At 48.3% G+C, this 24,743-nt stretch overlaps 1 protein-coding gene across 1 annotated transcript in view; it reads left to right on the plus strand.

Annotated features, from left to right (window-relative positions):
• The first annotated feature begins 543 nt into the window (after nucleotides 1–543).
• TTC7B (tetratricopeptide repeat domain 7B) overlaps nucleotides 544–24,743 on the plus strand; it is a 165,483-nt gene continuing 141,283 nt past the window's right edge. Inside the window, exons 1-4 of the mRNA XM_008051404.1 lie at nucleotides 544–619; nucleotides 2,049–2,131; nucleotides 7,079–7,276; nucleotides 17,307–17,428. Of these exons, the coding sequence (XP_008049595.1) occupies nucleotides 544–619; nucleotides 2,049–2,131; nucleotides 7,079–7,276; nucleotides 17,307–17,428 (479 nt within the window). The remainder of the gene's footprint in view (nucleotides 620–2,048; nucleotides 2,132–7,078; nucleotides 7,277–17,306; nucleotides 17,429–24,743) is intronic.

Here is a 24,743-nt window from a genome sequence, read left to right on the forward strand (position 1 = left end):
GACTACAGAGTGCACATGCACGCTGCGTACTTGTGGAGTGAGCATTTCAGGCTGAGTTAGCCCTCATTTGCTACTTGATTTATAGAGCCAGAAGGGACGTGGGAAGGTCATGTGCTCTAGCAGGTGAATGTCCAGCCCAAGGTCTCCTCCTCCTTTGGGGGTATGTGTATGTATGTGTACACCTGTGTGCAGCACTCCTGAGAAGGGTGTGCTGTCTCCAGAAGGAAAACAGCAATTCACAAAAGCTCACAGAAGGAACCAGCTGTGGCTTCCAGGCAAGAGGCTGCCACCAGTCACAGAAGCTCTCGACTGACAGCGTCCTGGCAGGGAACACAGGCCAGTTCCTCCTCCCTTCCCCCGGAGTTTGGTGACATCCACTGGCATCCCCTCCTCTTGACACCTGCATAGGACCTTGTCCTCCTGCTAAACTGAGTTCATCTGACACCTGTGAGAGCTGGGCCATTCTAGAGGCTGAACTGGAGGCCAGCCCAGCAGGGGGCCTTGCCTGAGCTTTGCTTTGTGTTTTTCGAATCTCTTTCCGCCATGGAACTTGACACCCTTGGAAATCGTCTTACTGCCTTTGAAGGCCGCACTGCAGGGCTAGACAATCAGAGATGTGGTATTGTAATAACGTGTTTCTAGGACTTTCCATTAGAACCTCCCCTGTGGTCCCATCACAGTCATGCTGCAGGTTCACCTGTCTTGGCCTGGCTTCCTGAGATGTAGTTGAGGCCAGTGTGCAGTGGAGCCTAGGCTTGTCATGCAGCTTTCATGTCATTATCTCTTACAGTCCATCACCATGTTGCATGACTTTATAAGAAGTTCGTTTCCTGCCTGTTTGAGTGCAGTTTTAAACATAAGAACATTCATCTTAGATGTTCGTCTCCTGGATTTGTGCAGATCACGGGGTCTTGGGAGTTCAGCCCTTGGTGACAGACGAGGAGCAGGAAGCCCCAGCAGGCAAGACGAGGTGCCTGAGCGCTCTGGACTTTGATCTCTTGCCTTTGGAATTTGAAGTTCACTTTTATTGTCCCTGCTGTTGTCAGCAGCCCGGTGAGCTGGATCTTGTGAGCAGCTGTGCAGTCGATAGGCCAGGGGTCAGTTATCCTGGCCGTGTGATTCACTGACTGCAGAGCCCTGGGTTCTGTCTTATCTGTGAGGTGCTGTAAACACCTTCCTTGCGGGGTAGTCCTGTGGATAGAAACCGTGCTGTCAAGTGCTGGGTGCTGCATAGGCTTTGATTGATACACTTTTATCATTATTGAAGTTGTTCCATCTTATACACCCAGACAGGGCTCCTAGTGGAGCAATCTCACGTCTAGCCAACCCTGAAGGAATATGGGATGTGACCCTCAGTAAGCACTGGTTTTCTGACCATAATATGTGTGGCCCTCCACTTTCCCAGCCAAACTTCTGAGGATCTGCCAGCCTGGGGAGGGGTGGAGGTCCTGGCAGAGGTGTTGATACCCTGCTGTGGTGGGAGGCAGGGTGCAAGTTCCTCGTCATGCTGTGTTCTGTAGGTCATGCCCAAGTAGGACAGTTCACAAGCAGGCATGCTGAGCTTTCTAGCACCCTCCCACTGTGGTGCCCCGCTGGTCTGCTGGCCTCATGTATGCCTTTGCTTTTGACATTCCACCCGGCCCATACCCAGCAGTGCTTGGTGTCTGCCAAACCCTAGGCGTAGTGCTGGAGTAGGGTAGAGCATTGATTGGTAACCTTCATTATTGCTGAAATTGTCTGAAGGACATTCCCTGGGTCAGGATGCAAAGATCCCAGCTCATGGGTTCCCTGGGCACCTTGTCTTTTGGCTCCGCTGGCCTTGGACGAGTCACTCGATTTCTCTGAGACTGATTCTTCTTCCACAAGATTGGGAGGAGAATAGTGCCCATTGGGTAGGACCAGACAGGCTGGTGCTCATGAAAGAACTTTGAAAACATATGTAATCCAAATTACTTTATCATTGTTAATATACTTACAGTGATTGCCCTCACAGAAAGGACCTTCCAGAAGGGAATCTGTCTATGGGATCTCCCTCCTGTGGCTTGCAGGGCTACTCAGCATTCTTCAGGCTACACAGCTGGCCAACCACCTGATCACCAACACTTCAGAGCTGGCCACGATTGATCATAAAGTGCTGAGTTTCTACTCTTTTTGTACACAGGCTTGAATTTGGAGATGCAGATCTTGCTGGGGTGTTGATTAGGCATTGCTGCCTTAGCAGTTATTTATCACGTCTGTTTCTCACTTATTTTTGTCATACGTTTCTCTGGAAAAAAAAAAAAGAATAACTAAAAACACAGTTGATGATAGCTTTCCAAAGTGACAAGGCATCATCTGACATTTTAATGTGGGCCAAACTGGTTCATGACCAGGGGACTGTACTTCCCAGTGTTTATGTGACTCTAGATACTTGAAAATTTATAAATCAGTCCAGAGGGCCTGCAAACAGCTTTTGACAGAGAACTAAAATTGCTGGAACTGAGCTGCATAGGCACAAATTCACTGTTAAGAACCAAGACTCTGCCATTGCTCTGAGATGTGTCCAGTGGCACACGGAATGAATGCCATAGCATTTGGGAGAAGGAAAAGGAACAATACTTAGTTAATTTAATGCTGTAAAGGCCCTTCTGCCCAGGAATGGACTCATTGCTGGGAGCCCATTTGCTAGCTCAGATCTTGGGTGTCCACATACCTGCCTAATCAGAATATGAGCCAACAAAGAATACCAGTGTCCCTTCCCAGTGGGGGAATAAGTTGTAACTGGTTTAAATGTTTTTGCCAACCATGCATGACTATAGATTGTACCTCTAGATGACTGGTTTCCAAGTATTTTAGAACCCAGTAGAATACAGATGATAGGTAAATTGTGTTGAACTGGAGTTGACCTTTCTTTGATTCACTGGGCTTAGCAGGTCTCTGAGGGCCTTGGTCATTTTCATGAGCATGAGTAGCCAGAGTTCAGCCTGCAGTGGTTCAACATGCCAAAGAGTAGACCCAGTTTTTCTTTTGGCATACTCTAGGGAGTTTGGTTTTTTAAAAATACTAAATCCCTAATATCAACTTGCACAATGTTTGATTGCTTTTCACACAAGCAGAGGGCAAACCAAACAATCTCTATCTCTTTTCTTTGTTTTTTGGTGGTTTTAATTTTGTGCAAGTGAGGACTTAAAGCATATTTGGGAAGCTCTAGTCAACTGCTTGCTTTTGAGTAACTCTGGAGTTGTTTTGCCAAATGGTGGGTTTATTTAGATAATCTCATGTTCTCCACCAAAGAAAATGTCAATAGGTTATAACATATTTCACACTAGAGAGAGGCTATTTTTTTTTCAGTTACATAAACAAATTTTGCTTTAAACGGAAAGAGAATATTGAATACCTAGGGCTGGAGGGACATTAAAACAGTCATAATTATATTCCTTGTATTAAAAAAAAGCTCAGCAGATACCTGGATGATAAAAATTGACTCAATCAGTTTTCTAGAGATGAAGACTGCAGCGTTTGAGATGAAAAATACATCGGATGTGATTAATGGCAGATTAGATGTTGCAGAAGAAAAGATTAGTGAACTTGAAGACATAGAAATAGAAATTATCCAAAATGAAAAATAAAGAAAATTTTAAAGTAGCTATATGACAACTTCACATGACCTAATATGTGTGTAATTGGAGTCCCCCAAGGAGGGAGAAGGGTAGCATAAACATTTTTTTAAAAATAGTGACTGATGTTTTTCAGATTTTATGAAAACAATAAACCTCGCATTCCAGGAAGCTCAACAAGCCCAAGGACCTCATAATCCAAATTGCTCACAACTGGTGGTAAAGATAAAATCCTAAAAACAGCCAGAAGAAAAGTCATATTATATACAAATGAACAAACATCAGTGTGACAGCAGATTCATTGTTAGAAATCGTGAGGAGGACACAGTGAGCAATACCTTCAGTCTTGGAGGGGGACAGGGACAACTGTCAGTCTTAGTTTCATGCTCAGTGAATTATCTCTGAAAAGGCCAAATAAAGCATTTCTCAGGTATTTAGTAGCTAAAAGAAGTCGGTAGGCGCAGAACTGCACTGCAAGAAAGGTTGATACCAGAAGGAAATATGAATTCACATGAAGGTTAAAGAGCACTGAAGATCATAATGGAGCAAATATATGAGTTTTCCTTATGATTTAAATGTCTTTAAAAGATACTTGATTATTTAAACAAAAGTAATAACCACATAGGGCAGGTCTTATAACCTGTCTAAAAGTAAGATGTACATAGTAAGAGAATAAGGGCTGAAAGGAGATACTTGGATATGTGTGACTGCAAAGGTCTTATGCTCTATGTGAGGTGGTATAATGTTGTAGATGGTAGCAAGTTAAACAGGGAGTTTTAGCTAATAAGCCAGCAAATAAATACTCAGTAAAATAGAAGACAGAAAAAGAGGAACAAGGAAAAACAGAACAGTTGGAACAAATAAAAAACAAATAAAGTGGTAGATTTAAACCTAACTATATAAATAGTAACATTAAATGTAAGTGATTTAAACACCCTAATTAAAAGGTAGAGATTATCAGAGTGGAAAATAGGAAAGACTCAATTGTATGTTGCTTACAAAGTAGGTATCAGAGCAAAGAGGTCGGCCCATCAAAAGGATGTCACAGTTTTAAAAGTTTATGATCCTAATAACAAAGCTTTAAAGTACATGAAACAAAAACTGACAGAACTTTAAGGAGAAATAGGGAAACTCACAGTCATGCTTGGAGACTTTGATACCCACATAGGTGATAGAGCAAATAGGCTGATGACCCAGAAGGAGATAGAAGCCTTAGGACAACACAGTATACCAACTTGACCTAACTGGCATTTGTATGACATTCAACCCCAAAACAGCAGAATACACATTCTTTTCAAGTGTAACATTTACCAGGATTGATTATATTGTGGGCCAGAAACAAGTTTCCACAGAATTAAAAGAGTTCAAATATGTTCTCTGAACTGTGTTAGAGGTACCAAGACAACCATCAGGTCACAGATGCAATAGAAAGACTCCTGTAACTCAGAAAAGCTATTGTACTCATGGCTACAGTTCATTACAGCAAACAGATATAGGTTAAAATCAGGAGAGGCAAGAGGCAAATATGGCTAAGTTCAAGGGAGACCAGGCTCACGCGTCCAGCACTGTGGACAGTGCTTAATTCTCCTAGCACGGGATGTGACAACACTTAGGAGCACTGCCACTCAAGGAAGATCACCTTGGTGTCCAGGGACTTTATTGGCTGTCAGTCACATAGGCATGGAGTTTCCAGCCCCTCTGGAGATCAGACCGATGGAGCATGGCCCCAGCCCTCCACCAGAATCACACTGTTAGCATGAACCGTCTGGTGTGGACTGAGGTCCCAGATAAACAAAGACATCCCCATCAGGTCAGCTGTTCCAAGGGCTTAGAGTTTATCTCCCAGTGACTGGCAAGGGCTTGTCACTTCTGTGGAATATGCAGCGCTTAGACATGCCAAACTCTTGAGTCAGCCTTTTATGGCAGATACCATGATGGAATTAATTTAGAGATCAGTAAGGTCTTTGGAAAATTCCCAAATATTTGGAAACTAACCCACCTCTAAAGAAGAAATCAAAAGTTAAGTTAGAAAGTATTGAATTAAAGTGCAAACACAACAGATCAAAATATGTAGGATATGGTGAACACAGTATGTAGGGAGAAATTTATAACCCTAAATGCCTGTATTAGAACAAGAAGAGGTCTCAAATCAACACCTCAATTTCTACCTCAAGAAACTCGGAAAGTGCAAACTAAGCCCAGTGTATTCAGAAGAAAGGAAATAATAAAGATCAGAGTGGAAATAAATGAAGTAGAGAAACAGTAGAAAAAAAATCAGTGAAATCAGTGAAATCAAAAGATCTTTAATGAAAATTTCAATAAAATTGATAAACTGCTAACCAGACTGATCAGGAAAAAAATTTTAAAAAGACAGAAATTGCCAACATCAGCAATAAGAGACGTGCCACCTACCAGAGAGTCTGCAGATACTAAGTGTTGTGGAATTTTATGAACAACTCTGTGCCAATCCATTTGACAACTCAGAATAAATGGACAGTCTACCCGAAAGGTACAAACTCCCAAAGCTTATGCAAGAAGGAGATTATCTGAATAACACTGTCTCAAAGAAACAATTTGTAGTTAGAAAGCTTCCTGCAAAGAAAACTCCAGGTGCAGATGGCTTCACTGGTGAAGTCTATCAAATATTTAAGGACAAAATTAAGGAGGAAGTGCTATAGAAACTCTCCCAGAAAATAGAAGGAGAGGGAGTATTTCTCAATTCATTTATGAGGTTAGTACTTACCTGATATCAAAACCAGGTATAAAGCCATTTCAAGGAAACTATATATATATTCCCCATGAACATAGACAAAAAGTTCTAAGCCAAAATTTAACAAATCAAACCTAAACATGTAAAAAAGGAGAATTCATCATGGGGTTTATGCCAAGAAAGGAAGGTTGGTTTAACATTTGAAAACCAGGCAAAAAGAAAAATGAAAAAGCAGTGTGGTTATTTCAATGGACACGGACAAAGGACTTGAGAAAATTCAACATTTGTGCTTGATACAAGCTCCCAGCAAAATTGGTATAGAGGGGACCCTCCCCATCCTGATTAAAGGGCATCCGTGAAACGTACCATTCACGTCAAACTTAATAATGTAGTGATGAAAGACTGAGTGCTTTTTCCTGAGATCAGGACTAAGAGAGGGATATCTGCTCTTGCCCCTGCTCTTTTTTTTTTTTTTTTTTTAAGAGATAGGGTCTCGCAGTATTTTGCCCAGGCTGAGGAGCAGGGGCATGATCACAGCTCCCTGCAGCCTCTAACTCCTGGGCTAAGCCATCCTCCCGCATCACTGGGATGATAGGCATGAGCCACCAGGCCTGGCTGCGGCTCCCACCACTTCTGCTCATCGTTCTGGGGACTCCTGACTGCAACAAATGAAAACTAGAAACATGAGGCATCCAGGTTAGGAAGGAGGAAGTCAGCTGTTTTTATTTGCAAATAACATCATCCTCTGTGACCCTTTTCTGGTCTTCCACAGCAATATGTAAAAGTTAAGCCCCATAACAAACAACTGACCCCACCTGTGTGCATGTGGTTTGTCTCAGGATTGTGTCTGGAGAAGCTGCCGATCTCATCTTCCACTAGTAACCTCCATGTGGACCGGGAGCAGGACGTCATCACCTGCTACGAGAAGGCGGGGGACATCGCGCTCCTGTACCTGCAGGAGATAGAAAGGGTGAGTGTGGCCGGGGGTGGGTTCCAGAGGATGGTAGACACTTGTTGCTGGCCCAGAGAGGCTTACAGCTTGTCTGCCGGGCCACAGACTTTCCTCTGAGTCCTTAACACTAACAACAGCACGGTGGTAACTGGTGCCTCATGGCAAATGGACGGCTCCATGTTTGTGAAACATTTTATTTAGTGTCCTTTAGCAAAAGTGACAGTGTACATCTGTCTACACCGTCAACACCTGGAACCAGCTGATCATTGCTGTTCTAACAAGTGGGTTGAGCTTCACTTGGACTTGTGGGACTATAGGTACACAGCTGTTCACTCAGGTGTGTGAGGCTTCCCTTAATGCGTGTGGCACATGCCAGCTGCGGACTTGGAGTGACCCGAGAGAGCTGTCCCCCAAGGCCATCTGGGGCCTCCTCCCTGTAGTCAGTAGTTTGGGGGTGGGAGGCTCTGAGCTCACACCCTCAGGCAGAGGAGACCAAGCTGACTGGGCCGGGGACATGCGGCAGCTTGTCTGTTCAGGCAGACTCTTGTCCTGTGGTTCTGCCTTTTACTAAGTTTCTTCACCTCTCAGCCTTGATCTTCCTGTCTGTAAAAAGAGCCTGGTAATAGTTCCTGCTTCAGAGAGTGTTTGTGAGGATTATATAAGACCATGTGATCAAAGGCACTTCACCCAGATTCAGGAACATACAGGGTTCCTGGTACGCGTCACTTGTTTTTATTAGTAATGATCGCTCTGAGCTGTTGCTGCAGTTTGCAGAATTTACTGGAGTTCTAACCAAGGCTGAGCCGTGATGCTGACTCCTCCAGACCCATAGACAAACCCCACAAGATTGTTTGAGATGATTAGAAACCCTGCGAGACCTTGAGAATGGTTAGCAGTCTTGTTTCCATCAGTTTTCTGGGCTCTTTGTTTTTATAAGGATTAGAATAGAAGGACTTCCGTGGTCTTGCTAGCTTTTGTGATCTTACAAGTGTACAGACTGGAGGTAATTTTTTTCATACATCATTTTGTAGTATGTTGGCACATCTGATGAGGATCAGGGCAGCCTTCTTAGGAGCCTGGAAGGTTAGAGAGAGAATCACAGCACAAGAGGGAGTGGGCGATAGAAGGAGTGTTTGACTTGGCCTTAGAGAGAGTGGACTTAAGTCGTGGCTGATGACATGTGCGAATTCAGGAAGACACTTGGCCATCTTGTCAAAATGATGTTTTATCAGAAAACTGCCATGAGAAAGGGATTTTTTTTGTTATTCAAATTTATGATGTTATCTTTAGAAAAACGTTCGTATGGCTGCACTTACACCCACTTTATTGCTGCCATCTGCCTCCCTGGAGGCCAGCATTTGCCAGTGGAGAAGGCTGCTCGTCCACTGAGCTGTCTTGCTGGCCATGTGGCCTTGGCACTTGAGGTCTTCTCTCGCAGCTCCCTGTCTGCTGTGGTCCAGCCCTGTGGCGTCAGATTGGCCTTCCCCCTGGCTGAGAAGAAGTCTGCTTGGCTAGGTGCAGTGCTCACACCAGTAATGCCAGCTCTTTGGGAGGCCAAAGCAGGAAGAATGCTTGAGCCCAGGAGTCGGAGACTGTGATGAACTGTGATGGTGCCCTCCAGCATGGGCAACTGAGTAAGATCCCAACTCAAAAATAAAACCAAATCGGGAGTAGTACAAACATACTGTTTTATTGAAAATATGTATCTTTAGAAGAATGTTGATGTAGTCATTTTTTTCAGAATTTTGTCTTCCTTTTCTGAAGTTGATGGAACCATATTTCACATGGGTTCCTGTGTCTGGGCTCTGGTCACTCTGACAGTCTGACCTGGGTCTGGTTGTTTATGTCTGTAGCCTTCAGCTCTGTCTTCATGGAGGGGCTGCCCCTGGCTCAGGTGCTCCCCAACTCAGCTGCCCCAAGGCTGGGAACCCACTTGCTGAGCACCTAGGGGAAGGCCTGGAAGCTTTCCTGGTGTCTCTTCCTCCTCCTTGTTCCAGACGTGGGGCAGGGCCACAGGACATGTGAATCAGTGGAAGCTCTGAGGGCATGTTTATTTCCTGTTGTCCTTGTATCATCAGGGCTCCCGAGATGGCTACTGATAGGCTCCATGGCTCGTTTGCTGAAGGGAGGCAGCAGATGCAGGACCTCCAAGATTGCACCCATAAAATAATTTAATCAAGCAAGTCAAGTTAGAGCAGATAGACTTGGAAATGACATGGGTGGCCTTGATCTGCTGACCTCCAGAAGGTGACTTCACACCAGCAGTAGATAAAGCTGCCGCCCCGCCAGGAGCTTGGGTGTGCGGGCAGGAGTAAGGATGACCTCACCTCGACAGCGTAACAGGAGCCCTGCTCTTGGCCCACAGCCGTCCATCTCTGTCCTTACTCCAGTGGAAGCAGTGCCAGGCGGAATGTTACCTTCTGCTGACAGTTCATTTCTTTACACCCTGTTTTAGGAAAGGGATTAATGCTAAGTTATGGGCACCTGCAGCTTTGTATGGGCTGTTTTAATGCTAATGTTTCAAGAAGAGGCACCAGGCCCCACACGCTGCCACGCATAGCCCTGACTGCCCCTGTTCAGGGAGCCAGTGGCCAACAGCATGGTCCTGCCCTGAGGGGTATGCTCTCCAGCAGGAGGAACACATAGGGACAGAGCTGAGGTGTGTGTCAGACCTGGCTCCAACCACGCTGCTGTGGGTCCTGGAAAGAACTGGCAGTGCTGCTGCTGAGGGGGACAGGGTGTGGCCCTTGGGGGCAGTGGCAGCACTGTTGGCTTTGAAATATGAGACAAAGAACAGTGACTCACTTTTCCATCCAGCTTACCGTTTCACTCCAGTCTAGGCAGCAGGGGACGGTTCATAGCTTAATGTAGTATTTCCTTAAAGAAACATCCAGAAACAGACTGGCCAGGCAGTGTGCCTCTGACTTAGAGCCTCTCGTCTGGCTGACTGGAACAGAAGGCTACAGCACACTTAAAACCAATTTAGGGCCAGGTGTGGGGCTCACATCTATAATCCCAGCACTTTGGGAGGCTGAAGTGGGAGGATCACTTGAGGTCAGGAGTTCAAGACCAGCCTGGGAAATAAGGTGAGATCTCATCTCTACAAAAATAAAAATAATTAGCCAGGTGTGGTGGTACACACTTGTAGTCCCAGCTACTTAGGAGGCTGAAACAGGTGGGTTGCCTGAACCCAGGAGTTCAAGGCTGTGGTGAGCTATGATTGTGCCTCTGTACTCCAACCTGAACAACAAAGTGAGATCCCATCCCTTAAATAAATAAATAGCCGAGTTAGGAAAGTCTGGATACCAGGAAAGAGCAGTTGTTTATTTTAATTTTTGTGAATTTCCTGTCAGTCTTTGCCCTTAATTTCATAGCATTCAAGGACTTTCTGTCTGTCTGTTTCCAGGGCCATGCCATCTTCATGTGTATAGCCTCTGTGGTGTCACGCACCTACGGTTGTGTCTAACCCATTGTTCTAATGCTGCCAGGCAGCTTCCAGCAGGTTGCCTCTTCCCTTGCTCTTTCCCAAGGGCAAATGCCTGGAATAGGGATGTTTTCACCCTTTTCTTTGCTACATATTGTAAGCAAAGAAAGTTCTTGCTTCAAGTTGCACCAGCATCTTCCATCTTCCTTAGCATGGAACAGCAGGGTTGCTTTGCAGTCTTGTCAGGGCCTCTGCTGTAGGAAAGTTGCTTTGCTAGGTGAAGATGGTGATGTACAAATTTAGTTTGCATCTTTTTGATGACCAGTGAGGTTTTTTCCATATATTTGCTTTTTTTCTTTTTAAAAAATGGTAGCATTATTGACATATAATGTACATATCTACAATTCACCCATTTAAATTGTACAGTTCAATGGGGGTTTTTCTTTTGTTGTTGTTTGTGTTAAGTTGGAGTCTCACTCTGTTGCCCAGGCTGAAGTACAGTGGCACAATCATGGCCACCACGGCCTTGGCCTCCTGGGCTCAGGCCATCCTTCCGCCTCAGCCATCCAAGTAGCTGGGAATGCAGACGTGTACCACCACGCCCAGCTAATTTTTTGATTTATTGTAGAGATGAGGTTGCACCAAGTTGTCCAGGCTGGTCTTGAGCCCCTGGGCTCAGGCATTTCTCTCACCTTGGCCTCCCAAAGTGCTGGGATGACAGGCATAAATTCAGTGGTTTTAATATATATTGCAGCATGTGTAGCCATCACCAACATTAGGTCCAGGCATTCCCATCATCTCCCCAGGAGCCCTGAGCCCGTGGCAGCCCCTCTCCCCTGCCAGCCAGTCGCTGCCCTCGGTTGCTCTGATCTGCACCTGTCTCTGTGGATGTATGTGTTCTAAACATTTTACATAAGAAATGCCTATAGTCTGTGACAGGTGATGTCTGGCTCCCTCATGTGCACACCCTCAGGGTGCGTCCACATTGCAGCAGGGATCAGCACCTCCCTCCTTCTTGCTAAGTGACATGCCGTGGTGTGAATGTACCACACTGTACTTACCCACTCACCAATTGCTAGACATTGGGGTTGGCTTCACGTTTTGGCTGTATGAATAACACTGCTATAAATATTTGTATACAAGTTCTTATGTGAACGAATGTTTTTAGTTCTCTGAAGTATCCTCCTAGGAGTGGAATTTCTTGGTCATACATTAGTTTTTGTCTGCTTATACTTTGTGTTTGATTTTTGGAAGTGGTGCTTTTCTTACAGCTCAGATAAACACTAGATCACCAATATGTCAACACCTTTATCTTATTTGCTCTGAATTTTTTTCTCAACCAGTAATTTTCCATTTTTAAGTTGCTCATACATTTTGAATCTGTATATAGTTGAATCTGATTATATTTTCATTACATTTTGTGTTACTGTTTTTAAAACTTGAATGTTAATGTTAGAACAAACCCCTCTAGGACTTGAAAATTTTTAAAACTTTTAACATATTAAAAAAACTTTAAATTCCCAAATCTGTTTGGATTTATTTTGGTATATCACTTTAGATATGACTCTACATTAATTTTTTTCCATGTTTCAGTGCCACTGTAAGATAATCTTATCTTTCCTTTTCATATTTTCTGTCATGTATTTTTAGTCATTCAGTAACATTTTAGAGACTACCACCATTTCTGGCTTTCCTGTTTTGTGCTGCTAATCTGGTATTGCACCAACATGACACGGTTTATTAAGCACTTTTTGATGATGGGTTTTAACATCTGAAGGATTAGTAACAACTTATTACTTTGTTTTTGCAGAATATCCTTTTTTCTTTTCTCTTTAAGCTTCCAGATGGATTTTTGAGTACTTTTGTTGAGTTCATGAAAAATCCTGTTGGGATTTGGTTGAATTTGTATTAGTTTCACATGTTAATTTAGAGAATTATAGTTAGTCTTCCCTCATCTATGACTCCATTCCTGTTTTGCCAAGATTTTTTGTTTTACAGATTTCAGTAGTTTTTTTTAAATTCAGATCTTTACCATTTTCATTGCTTTGAATAGGATCACTTTTTTCATTGTATTTTTACCTATAAGAATGCATATGGGCTGGGCATGATGGCTCACACCTATCATCCTAGCACTTTCGGAGAGCAAGGAGGGAGAATTGCTTCAGCCTAGGAGTTCGAGATCAACTTAGGCAACATAGTGAGATCTTGTCTCAGCAATAAATCAAAAAATTAGCCAGGCATGGTGGCATGTACCTATAGTCTCAGTTACTTAAGAGGCTGAAAAGGAAGGCTCACCTGAACCCAGGAGGTCATGGCTACAGTGAGCCATGATCATGCCACTGCACTTCAGTCTGGGCAGTAGAGTGAGACCCTGAGTCAAAAAGAAAATGCTTATGATGTTTTGGTTCACTTACACTGACACATATTTAGTGCCTTCTGTGTCCTGCATGCTGTGCTTGGGAATAGCATCTCGTGAGGACTCAGGTCAGATCCTGCAGGCAGAGCTTGGGTGGGAACACTCGGAGCTCCGCAAGCCCAGAGGAAGGCGTGGACACGTGTGGAGGCTCAAGGATAGCTCCTGAGAAAGGTGACCAGGTTGGCAGTGCCGAGGACAGCAAGGATGCAATTACAGGCCACGAGGCCAAATTCCTCTGTAGAAGCAGAATTGATTCTTTTCATTTTTCTAGGTACATGAATCTGTAGCAGGGGGATGATTTTTTTCTTATTTCTTCCTTTCTGATATTTTCCATCTTGTATCTTTCTCATGCCTGAATACCAAATTTCTAAAGCAATGTTAAAGAATCAAGATGACAGTGAACATCCTTACTTTGGTCCTGTTTGAAGGCGACTCTTTGCTGTATCTGCATGAAGAGTGATGGTATTCTCATTAAGCTTCTCACCTGTGGTTCCAGCCCACTGTGCAAGGCAAGCTTCATTCCTGCTCTATGGATGAGGCCAGTGAAGGCTGCAAACTCAGAGTTGTGTCAAGTCCACACATGATGAGGAGTGTTGGAGCCAGACCTCGAGCCCGGACCTCCTGGCCCTTCCCCATGCTGCCCGGCTCTCGGTGGCCGAGTACCTTCTTGAGCCAGGGCAGGCTGCACCTGTTATTGGCACTTGCTGGCAGTCTTGTCCAGGGAGCATCTGTCCCCAGAACGAGTGACGAGTTCAGCTCTGCCATGTGGCTCCCGCTGGGCCTATGTGTGGAGGCTCGTGGTGAGGAGGGGGACTCAGATTGCTGGGTCTTTGAGTCGGCCCCAGGCAGCCTGTCCCTGCATGCCTTCCCATTTTCCCTGCATGTAGCCTAGCCCTCACAGGCTTTGCAAGCAGACACAGACCCAAGGGGGGCTGGGCAGTGGTGTAGACTGACCCTAACTCAGTGGCCCTGTAGCTTGTCCCCTCAGTGAGGAGAGGGTGATGGTGGTGGGTTGCCTTCCTCCTGTCTCTTCCCTACATTTCCAGTCAGCCCTGAGAGTGTATCCACTTCCTCCCTCACTGGATAACACTGAGAGGTTACCTGCTTCAGACACTGCAACAGGCACTGGGTGTACATGTCAGTAGACACAATAGGCATGGCCCCTGATGCTGTGGAATTGGTGGCTCCATGGACAAAGATGCCCACTAAGCAAGTGGAAAAGCACCCAATGAGTGCAGTGAGGGCCTGGAACAGGTGCCACAGGGGGCAGGCGGGCAACCCTGCTTCTTGTGGCTTGCTGGGGAAGGCCCTTAAGGAGTGACAGTCAGGCTGGAACCTGAGATAGGAGAAGGAGCGTCAGAGCAGCACCATCAGGATTATGTTATAAGAAATTTCTCAGGCTTCACGTGGAGGGTGGAGGGAGGCGAGGAGGCAAGAGAGGACATGGCAACCCCACCAAGGATACTGCTGTAGGGACCTCAAGAAGTGACGGTGATATAGATGAGGTGGTAGGGATGGATAGACCTGGCACATATGAGAGTTATCAGGGACCCGGGAGCAGAGGAGACGTCCGACACAGCAGCTGGCTCTGGGGATGTCAACTGAGTCTTGGGCAAGACCTCAAGACTTCCTGGGATGGACATGTGGTGGCTGTTCCCTGGAAAGGCATCCGAGGGTCGGGAGGGGCCACCTAGCACGGTCCTTGGAGAAGAGCCCATCCCACGGTGGAGGCTGGTCCAGAGAACCAGGAAGCACTGTCCCCAGCTCCCCCAAAAGGCACAGCCCAGATGGGGAGTGCGACAGAGTGCCGGGCAGGACATGAGCCTGGAGAGACCCCCCTGGGCCCAGCACAGGCCTGCCGGATACAGAGGGGGTGTCCTGGTTCCCAGGGCCTATGGAACACTTGTGCGAGTAGTCTGCTACTGGCAGGGTCTGGAGTCCATGGTGAACTGGAAATGACTTAGAAGCAGCAGAACGTGGCTGTACCCAGCAGCTGGAGGGTGACCCCACCCCCACAATTATGGCCTGATGGAAGAAAGAGGCCGTTTTTGGGTGTGGATCTTAATAATCTGCTTTTTTCAAAGCACAATGCTCACCATTAAATAAGAAATTACAAGATGCACCAAAAAAAGGAACAAACCCCTGCAAATAGGTGACGCCACCACCAGAACCAAACCCAGAAGGGACCCAGGTGTTAGAGTTATCAGACAGCTGTGATTGACATGTGAAAGGGTGTCATGAGGAGGTGTAAGCATGTGCGAACAGGGGGCAGTTTTAGCAGAGAGATGGAAATTACAAGAATAGCCAGTTGGAATACCAGATGTAACATTTTTAACTTGAGAGATACTTTTTATGAACTATGTGAAAAAGACTTTTTCTGAAGTTGAGTGATTAATTTGGTTACACTTTAGTTTCTTCTGTTAAGTTTAACTAAATTCAATGTAATATTTTACATTTAAAACTAGTATATATAGGCCAGGCGTGGTGGCTCACGCCTGTAATACCAGCCCTTTGGGAGGCCAAAATGAGAGGATTGCTTGAGCTCAGGAGTTTGAGACCAACCTGGGCAACATAGTGAGAGCTCATCTTTACAAAATAATCATAAAATTATCCAGGCATGGTGGTGCACACCTACAGTCCCAGCTACTTGGGAGACTGAGGTGGGAGGATCGCCTGAGCCCAGGAAGTCAAAGCTGCAGTGAGCTGTAATCATACCACTGCACTCCAGCCTGGGCCTCGACTCAAAAAACAAACAAAAAAAACACCCTAGCACATATAACATAATCTCATATTTTTGTAAAGTGATTTACACACAAAGATACCAGGATTCATTCAGTAAGTGTTAGCTATGGATATTTCTGTGAGATGGAGTTGTGTGGTGACTTTTTGTTTTGTTTTTTGTGCTATTTTGAATTGTTTTTGCTTTAAAATTATCATGACATTTCAAAATTTTAAATTATGTCCCAGAGCAAATGAAGAGTGATTTACAAAAACCTCAGAGCTGGCCCTCACATGGAGTGGTGGACGTACGAGCCAACAACTCACAGAGTCTGGTTGTTGGCAGCAGGCTGGTCATGTTTGAAGTTGAGGTCATCCTGAGAGAGACCCAAGAAAGAATAGAAGCATGTCTAGGATGGTGCCCACATCCTCAGTACTGGAGGACATGTGGAGGAAGAGCCTGTGGGGTGGGACTAAGGTCCCAGGAGGAGGGGCTTCTGGGGCATGTGGTGTCAGAGCCAGGGCCACGTCGGGGCAGTACCAACAGTTCTGAGATGATCTAGGATGGAGTCTACCCTGAGGGCTGTGCCTGGGTTGCGTCCCTCCATGTCCTATTCCTGTGCTCCTGCTTCCTGGCTCTTCCCCAAAACCTGCGGGCTGGAACCCTGATGGCTCAGGACATCCAGGACATTTGGGCTTGGCCAAGCCCTGGGCCTTTTGCAGAGCTGCAGATTTTGGCAAATGTGGACAGTGTGTTTGAGGACACGGGTGTTGTTTCTAAACATGCCCCAGTAGGCCTAGCTGAGAAATACCTTATTTGACTTGTGCATTGCACGAGAGCAACCAGGCGTGTATGAGTCCCTGTAACCCACTCCACCTGCAAGTCCTTTGCCCCAGCAGTTGGCAATCTCTCCTGCAGGGCTGAAAAGTTATACTTTTCAAACCCCTGTTGTCTGTTGCTGAGATAAGAGGCCACGACTGGGGAGGGAGGCCTTGGCGTTGTTCTCAGCTCTCCCTGGAGAGCAGTTGACCACTTCCAGCCCACACTCCCTGGCTAACTCCATGCCGGTGCAACCGTAGCCCTGCCCAGCCCATCTTGAGCAAGTCAAGCTTGTGGGGCTGAAGGTTCCTCAGCCATGGCAGATGACTATCCCCCATGCGGGACCTGCCCCATGTTGCTCAGCCTCCCTTTGTCTGGCACTCAGCAGGCCTGTCCCTTGCCTCTCCTGGCATCATCTGTGCATCAGCGCCCCTGACCAGCTCTCGGCACCAGAAGACCCATGTGTGCCCAGCTGCTGGTCGTGCCCTGTCTAGTTGGGCCATGATCTCTGCATCTCTGCTCCCCTGGTGTTACCTCCCACACCATGTCCTGCACAGCCTGTGTGAGGAGGCTGACAGGCTGACCCCCAACATGCAGTGCATGTAGAGAAGGGGTGTGGAAGAGGTGGCATGATAGTATCTAACTAGTGTCCGGTCTTCTCCCCTTCCAGGTGATACTCACTAATATTCAGAACAGAAGCCCCAAGCCTGGCCCAGCTCCCCATGATCAAGAACTAGGCTTCTTCCTGGAAACGGGACTTCAGAGAGCCCATGTCCTCTATTTCAAAAACGGGTAAGCCTTCTGCACTTTTCTCATCCATGTCTGAAGGAAGGAACACAGAAAGCCTTGAACACCATCTTCATTCAGGTATTAGAGTAAAGCAGTGGTCACTAAGAACTACAGTTGGGATGTTTTTAAAAACGAATGAACACTGGCTCTTTCTGCCTCTTCTCCAGCTGACTCTCTTGCTTTCCAGAGATGGGAGGTGGTAGGTGAGTCACAAGGATGAAGCAGCGGGCCTGGGGAAGGTGACAGGAATGGAGCTTTCTGACTCCCTTCCTCGTGTACGTGGCACCACACAGGCCACCCACTTGTTGAGGGAAAAGCTAGCAAATTGGAGGCCTGGCACGCAGCGGCATCTCTCTGTCCGTGGCCAGTCAGCTCCAATAATTGGATTTGCCCAGCTCAGTGGGCTCTATGAGGGTGCATGTGGCTGTGAGAACAACAGAGACATTCCAAATTGAGCTGCCCTTGAAGAGGGTAAGAAAGGTGTGAGACAAGAAGGAACAGCTCTCGAGCACACTGATGTTTGCTTTCCACTTTGTGTTGCTCACATGAGAAATCTGCTGATTCTGTTCCAATCTGTTTCATGTCTTTGTTTCACCTGGTGCTGCAGGATCGATGTGAATGAAGATCAACAGTAGGTATCTGGCTCCTCAGTAGCCCCCTCTGCTCTACCTGGGAGACCCCAGCTTTTCCCCACCTCTAGAACTGACCTAGAGCCCTGTCCCCTTCTCTAGGAGTGTCTTGAGCCCTGTCCCCTCCTCTAGGTGTTCTAGAATTCTGTCCTTTCCTCTAGGCGTTCTAAAACTCTGTTCCCTCGTCTAGGAGTGTCTAGAGCCCTGTCCCCTACTAGTAGTGGTCTAGAACCCTGTCCCCTACTCAAAGAGTGGTCTAGGGCCCTGTTCCCTCTTCTAGGAGTGGTCTAGAGTCTGTTCACTCCTAGGAATGGTCTAGAGTTTGGTCCTCTCCGCTAGCAGTAGTCTAGAACCCTATCCCCTCCTCTAGTGTCTAGAACCCTCTTCCCTACTGTAGTGGTCTAGAGCCCTGCCCCCTTCTCTAGGGGTGCTCTAGGGCCTATTTCCTCCTCTGGGAGTACTCTAGAGCTCTGTTCCCTACTCTAAGAATTGTCCATAGCCCTGTTTCCTCCTGTAGGAGTGTCTTGAACTCTGGCCCCTCCTCTAGGAGTGGTAGAAGCCTGTTCTCTCCTAAGAGTGCTCTAGGGCCTGTCACTTCCTCTGGGAGTATGTAAAGCTATGTCCCTGTCTCTAGGAATGCTGTAGAGTCCTGTTTCCTTCCATGAGTAATCTAGAGCCTTGTCACCTATTGTAGGAGTGGTCTAGAGTCTTGTCCCCTACTGAGAAATAGTTTAGAGATCTGTCCTCTCCTAGGAGTAGTCTAAAGCCTGTTCTCTCCTACCCATTTCTCAGGGAGTGGTCTAGAGCTCGTCCTCTCTGTTAGGAGTGGACTAGAGCCCTTCCTGTCTTCTAGGAGTGGTCTAGAGCCCATCCCCTTCTCTAGGAGTGGTCTAGAACTCTGTCCCATCCTAGATGTGGTCTAGAGCCCTGTCTCCTTCTCTAGGAATGGTCTAGAACCTGTTTCCTCGTAGGAGTGATCTAGAGCTCTATCCCTTTCTCTGGGTCTGGTCCAGCAGTGCTTCAAATGGCAGGGGGGACACAAATCCCAGCCTTGGAAGATGAGCTGCGGACTTCCTCCCTCTTTGTTTTTCAGAGCCGCCGACCTTGGGCGTAGCTTGTGCTAGTAGGGCTTCCTCACCTAGTACCAGAGCTGCATACAGCCATTTCCTGTAGTTGAAAATGACACTTGTTTTCCATGTCCTGTTAAACTGTTCATGAGAAGGGCCTGCTTGGCTCCTAAGGCCCTGGCACAGCTCAGCACAGCCATACAAGGCCCCGACAGATGTCCCAAGGGCAGAGCCTCATGGTGGCCTCAGCATGAGGCTCCTGAGCATGGTCCTATCTGTCGCCAACTGCGGTTGTCCTTGCTGTCATAAAGAGAGAGAGAAGAAAGGGGATGGAATACTTTTCTATGACCTTTTTCTTCTTTCTCTTGGTCAATGGTGGTTATTCCAGAGGAACCTCAGCCTGTGACATGTGCAGATTTGGAAGGCCAGGCTCTGTTGGTTCCTTAGATCACCGAGAGTGGTGCAGGGCACCTGTGATTGCCACTGTTTGTGCAGGGTTGATGTGAGGGTTCGGTGGTTTGTTTCCACCTTTGAGGCCTGTTCTGGGGAGGAGGAAGGGAAGGGAGGCTCTGGGCTCTGATGTCACCCTGAGGCATCAGGCACTGGCTGCCTACCGGGCCCATCCAGGAAATAACAATGGGAGGCCACGCTGGATGACAGATGTATGGGTTGCTTAGGGCTTGTCTTTTGTTCCATTGTCTCTTGTTCCGTTTAGCCAAGGTCAAGGCAATGTCTGCTGCTGTGGCCTTCAGGGAGTGCCCACTGGGAGTGCCCACTGGGGGCCTTTCTCGTCTTCTCCTGTCCCTTCTCTCCTCTCGGGACTCTAAGGACAGTCACGGTCGGGCCAGGTGTTCTCGAGCTCCCAGTGACTACAGAGTTCTGGAGGCTGGGAACGTACCACAGTGGTGAGAGGTCATCTTTGGGAGGTGGGATCAGGGCTGGTGCTGAGACCACAGCATGGGCAGAAGGAGAGAAGCCTGGGAGGTCTCAGATAACCCGTGTGCTGCCCAGCCGCTGACTCACACTAGGGTTGCCCAGGCCTAGGAGCCATGTGGAGGTCGATGGTCGGTGTTCAGTGGGTGTGGCAGCTCCATCTTTCGGGGCCGGACTGGAGGCAGCTATCCCCAAGCACCAGGGGACCCCACAGTCCCACCTTCACCGTATTTGCTCCCTGTTGTTCCCTTTGCACTTTTCTTATCTGCAAATGGAGGGCACAGTAGATGGAACTGACCAGCTTTCAGTAGTAAAAACATGCAATGTAGCTGGGTGCGGCAGCTCATGCCTGTAATCCCAGCACTTTGGGAGGCTGAGACAGGAGGATTACTTGACCACAGGAGGTTGAGGATATGGTACGTGAACGTGCCACTGCACTCCAGCCTGGAAGACAGAGTAGTGAGACCCCAAGTAAAAAAAAAAAAAAAAGGAAAGAAAAAAAAACATGCTGAGTAGGAGAGTTTGGCAGTGACAGGTGGAAATGGGTCAAATGCATCTTTTTTCTTTAGAAGCAAACTTGCCTCTGAACCTGGCATTCCTGTCATCACCCCAAGGGTTTATTTTTATTCTCTTAGGACATCCACCTGTTCTGAGGTGACTGCTCACCTGGTGAACTCAGCATCTCTTTCCAACGTCTGGATGCCTGGACCCATTCCCACCCTTTCTGATGCTGTTGGTCCTGGTGACACACTCATGTCTACTGTGTGCTTTCACACAGTTGGTGGTGACGTCCTCCCACCATCACTGCCCCTCCCTGTGCACTGGTGGCGTCGGGACCTTGCCCCTGCTACACAGAAGGGTCTACACTTGGTGTGACCAGCTACTGCATGCCAAGCCTGGGTTCCAGGTGTCCCACCTCATCCTCTTACCACTGTGCTGCCGCCAGGGAAGTGCTGGCTCTCTATGTGCAGGACTTGCTGGAACCCTTGGGAGCCTTGTCCCCTACCCCACCCAGGCGAGGATGTGATGGAGTCCCAGGCGAGACATTGCCCATGCATGATGCTGGTCTCTGAAGGCTTGGCGTTGCCTCCTGGGGCTCTCCCTCTGTCTCACCACAGCAGGCCTCAGAGCCTCTTTTTCTCTCTCCCTCCTCCATCTGCTCCCCCTCCCTCTCTCAGCCCTGCCTCTCCTCTCCCTCCCCTCATTACTGGCCTTTCCTTCTCTCCCTCTTCCCTTGCAGGGCGCAGGACAAGAGTAGCTAGTAACACCCTCAGCCTCTGGTCCCAGGAGTCTAGGTTCCAACTTGTAGTGATCCCTTTCATGTCGCTCTATCACATTCCTCTGGGTGGCAGCAGCAGGCCTGTTAAGAATGCAGCAAGCATCCCGTTTAGGCTGCTTAGAGGGTGAACTCAGAGCTTCCAGCCTCCAAGGACTCCAGCCTCCAGCCTCAGAGGCCTCCAGCCTCCAACTTCTAAGACCTCCAGCTGCCAGGCCTGCATGCGCTTGTCTGAGGGGTTGGGGCACTTTACAGCCAGACCTGTATGGGACCAGCCCTTCCTCTCTCTGGGTCTAGGGTGCCTGTGAAGCAGAGCAAATGTTGCCTTCCTTGTGGAACAGGGGTGAGGGGAAGACAGGGACCCACAGAAGCCCTTCAGGAGTGTTGGGTGGGCAGCAGGTGGAGCAAGGCTTCACGGGGCACTGCTACCTTGACTTGCTAGCTGGGGGAGGGATCTGTGAGATCACACAGTGGCCTGATGTGGCACATGGGGTGGAGGTGTCTTCACTGGGGTAGAGGTTTCTGTGACCCCTGCTGTAGATGCGTGTCATGTCACATGGAAGACGTCTTAGGACTGTTTCCAAGAAAGCATCTGACTGCAGCAGTGCTGGGTGTTCACTTGGCAGGACACAAGTGGCAGGGAAGCCCCTCACCCTGCTCCCTTGGCCTTCTGAGAAGAGAAGCCCCTTCCCCCTCTCATGTGAGCCATTGCAGCCAGACTTGCAAAGAAGCTTGGCTTGGGTGCCAATTACTCACTCTGTGTTGTCTGGGGATTTGTACCCATCTTTGTAAATGCAGGGCAGCACAGGATGCTTCATGTAATGGTTCTTTGTCAGCTGTGCCAGCTCTCCTGGGCCAGAAAACAGGATCTGGCATGTCTTCCGGGCCTTGGCTCTGCTCATCTCTGCGAAACATTAAAAAATTAGCCGGGCATGGTAGCTCACACTTGTATTTCCAGCTACTTGGGAGGCTGAGGTGGGAGGATCACCTGAGCCCAGGAGGTTGAGGCTGCAGTAACTCAGATCGTGCCACTGAACTCCAGTCTAGGTGACAGAGCAAGACCACTTGAAAAAGAAGGCAGATGGCCCACATTGGGAGGTGTGCGCTGGGTGTGTGTCGGCTACATCCCTGCGTTCTGCCTAGGAGGCCCCGACCCAGAGTAGGAGGAAGCAGGCCAGGACAGTCCAGACCTTGGTCTTCTGAGTACCACCCCTAAGCCAGTGGATCAAGTGGTCCAGAGGACTGTGGAGCTCTGCTCCCATCATTAAATGAGCAGACCACAGATCTCCACTGCGCACTGACCGTGAAACGTGTTATCTTCCCAAATACTCATGTTGACTCTGCAATTGCCCAACCCTGCTCTGTGTAGCCTGGATGTAGAAGGCAGGAAAAGGGACCCGGAAGGCCTGCTGTGTCCCGGGGCTACTGAGGTGGGGCTTCCTAGAGTCATGCCTCAGGGGCAGCAGCAAGCAGGTCTCACAGCCTGGGTGCCTGTGGGGAGTTGCATGGGGAAGACGCCTGCAGAGAACCAGCGGTGTGCTGCTGGGGCACTGTGGCCTTTGCATCCAGCACCAAGGCCCCGCCCCTCCTGCAGTGATGAGGCAGGCATGCTGCTTCTGACAGCCTGGGTCCAGGGCAGGGAATGTGAGTGAGTCCAGACATGTTCCTGTGAGTGTTTCATAAGCACCACATCTTTGGACATGGCACTCCTCAAGAGACAGAGATGAGGACATGGCCTTGCACTCTGGGAGATAGGAGGAGGAGAGAAAAAAAGAACACGTAGACAGAGGTCACTTTATGGGTTGTGATATAGGTCCATAAAAGAATAAACCAGCAAGGCACAGTGACTCACACTTTGGGAGGCTGATGCAGGAGAACTACTAGAATCCAGGAGTTTGAGGCCAGCCTGGGCAACATAGTGAGACCTTGTCTCTACAAAACATTAAAAAATTAGCCAGGTGTGGTAACACACCTGTATCCCAGCTAATCGGGAAGCTGAGGTGGGAGGATCACCTGAGCCCAGGAGGTTGAAACTGCAGTAACTTTGATCGTGCCACTGCACTCCTGCCTGGGTGACAGAGCAAGATCCCTTGAAAGGATGCCTCATTGCTTTAAATGAGCTGGAGCTTCTGGGCCTGCTTTGTCATCTACTCAGCGAGGTATTTGTTCATTCTGTTGGTAAGGACTAGTTGTGTGCCCCTTGGGTGCCAAGGCCTTCATTGGGGTAGAGGAGGGATAGCATCTCTGCCCTCCTGGAATCCATGGAGAATGAACTGTTAAGACAAGCCATGTTGGGGTGGTTGTACACATTGTTGGAGAGTCCATGTGGCCATATGATCATGTGGGAGGCTGCTCCGTGGGGGAGGTGGGGGGTGATCTGGGAAAGGCGGCGGTAAGATCTGGAAAAGTGGGCTGGGGTATAGTTGCCACAGACTCAGGGGTGGGCCAAGTGCTTGGTAGAAGTGTGGGTGGAGCCAGACCTGGCAATGACTGCGTTCTGCAGGGTAGGGTCTGACCTGGCTGGCCGGAGAGTCTCTAGAAAAATCCAGGGTGTCTGTGTTTCACTCTTGCTGCAGCATCCAGCATGCTGTGGGTGTGGGTGGGCCCTCAGTGGGTATTTGTTGAGTTCTGCTATGTGCCAAGTGCTGTGCTCAGTACTGGTACACACTGGCCCACATGAGGGCGTGGCAGGGAGGAGGAGGAGGATGACAGAGGCATGACCAGCGTGTGTAGTTACAAACTGGAGTGAAGGCTCAGAAGTGAACAGGCAAGTGAAAGCGAGTGACCGAGGGCACCTGCCTGGACAGAATGGCCAGGGTGGGCCTCCTGAGGAGACAACACTCAGGTGAGGCCAGGCCCTGAAGAGTGGGCAGGAGCAGCCAGGTCGAGAATAGGGAAGGGGCAGAGTCCTCTGCCAGGAAACAGCATGGTGTGCTCAGAAATCAGAACAAGCCAGTGTCATCGAAGTATGACTGGGAGGGGCGTCACAGACCCCTGCCTGGCTTGTCCTGAAGAAGGTGGGTCTCCTGTGGTAGCACCAGTGGGAGGGTGGCAATGGTCCAAGGAAAGTCCCTGAGTCACTAGGATGAAGGGGGATGATCAGAGGGGTTGAGACATCTGCCGGAACCCCTGGGGTGAGAGCTGTGAGGAACCCCAGACAGCTGCCAACTCTCAGTCTTGGGTGGGTCAGATAGATTGGAGCCCAGGAGAGAGTCAGGTTTGGACAAGGAGGAGCCAAGAGTTTCCCTTGGGGCATATCAGGTCTGCGATGCCCGTGGACGTCCAGGTGGATGGTGTCAACAGGGTGATATGTACACGGAGGGGCTTGAAGCTTAGAGCTTGGGAGTTTGAGCATCCCGATGACACTTGACGCCCCAGGACAGGTGGGATCTGTGAGGGCAGAATGTGAGGAG

This window comes from Carlito syrichta, unplaced genomic scaffold (genome assembly GCF_000164805.1).
Source record: "Carlito syrichta isolate Samal-C Ts95f unplaced genomic scaffold, Tarsius_syrichta-2.0.1 Scaffold171376, whole genome shotgun sequence".
Lineage (NCBI taxonomy): Eukaryota > Metazoa > Chordata > Mammalia > Primates > Tarsiidae > Carlito > Carlito syrichta.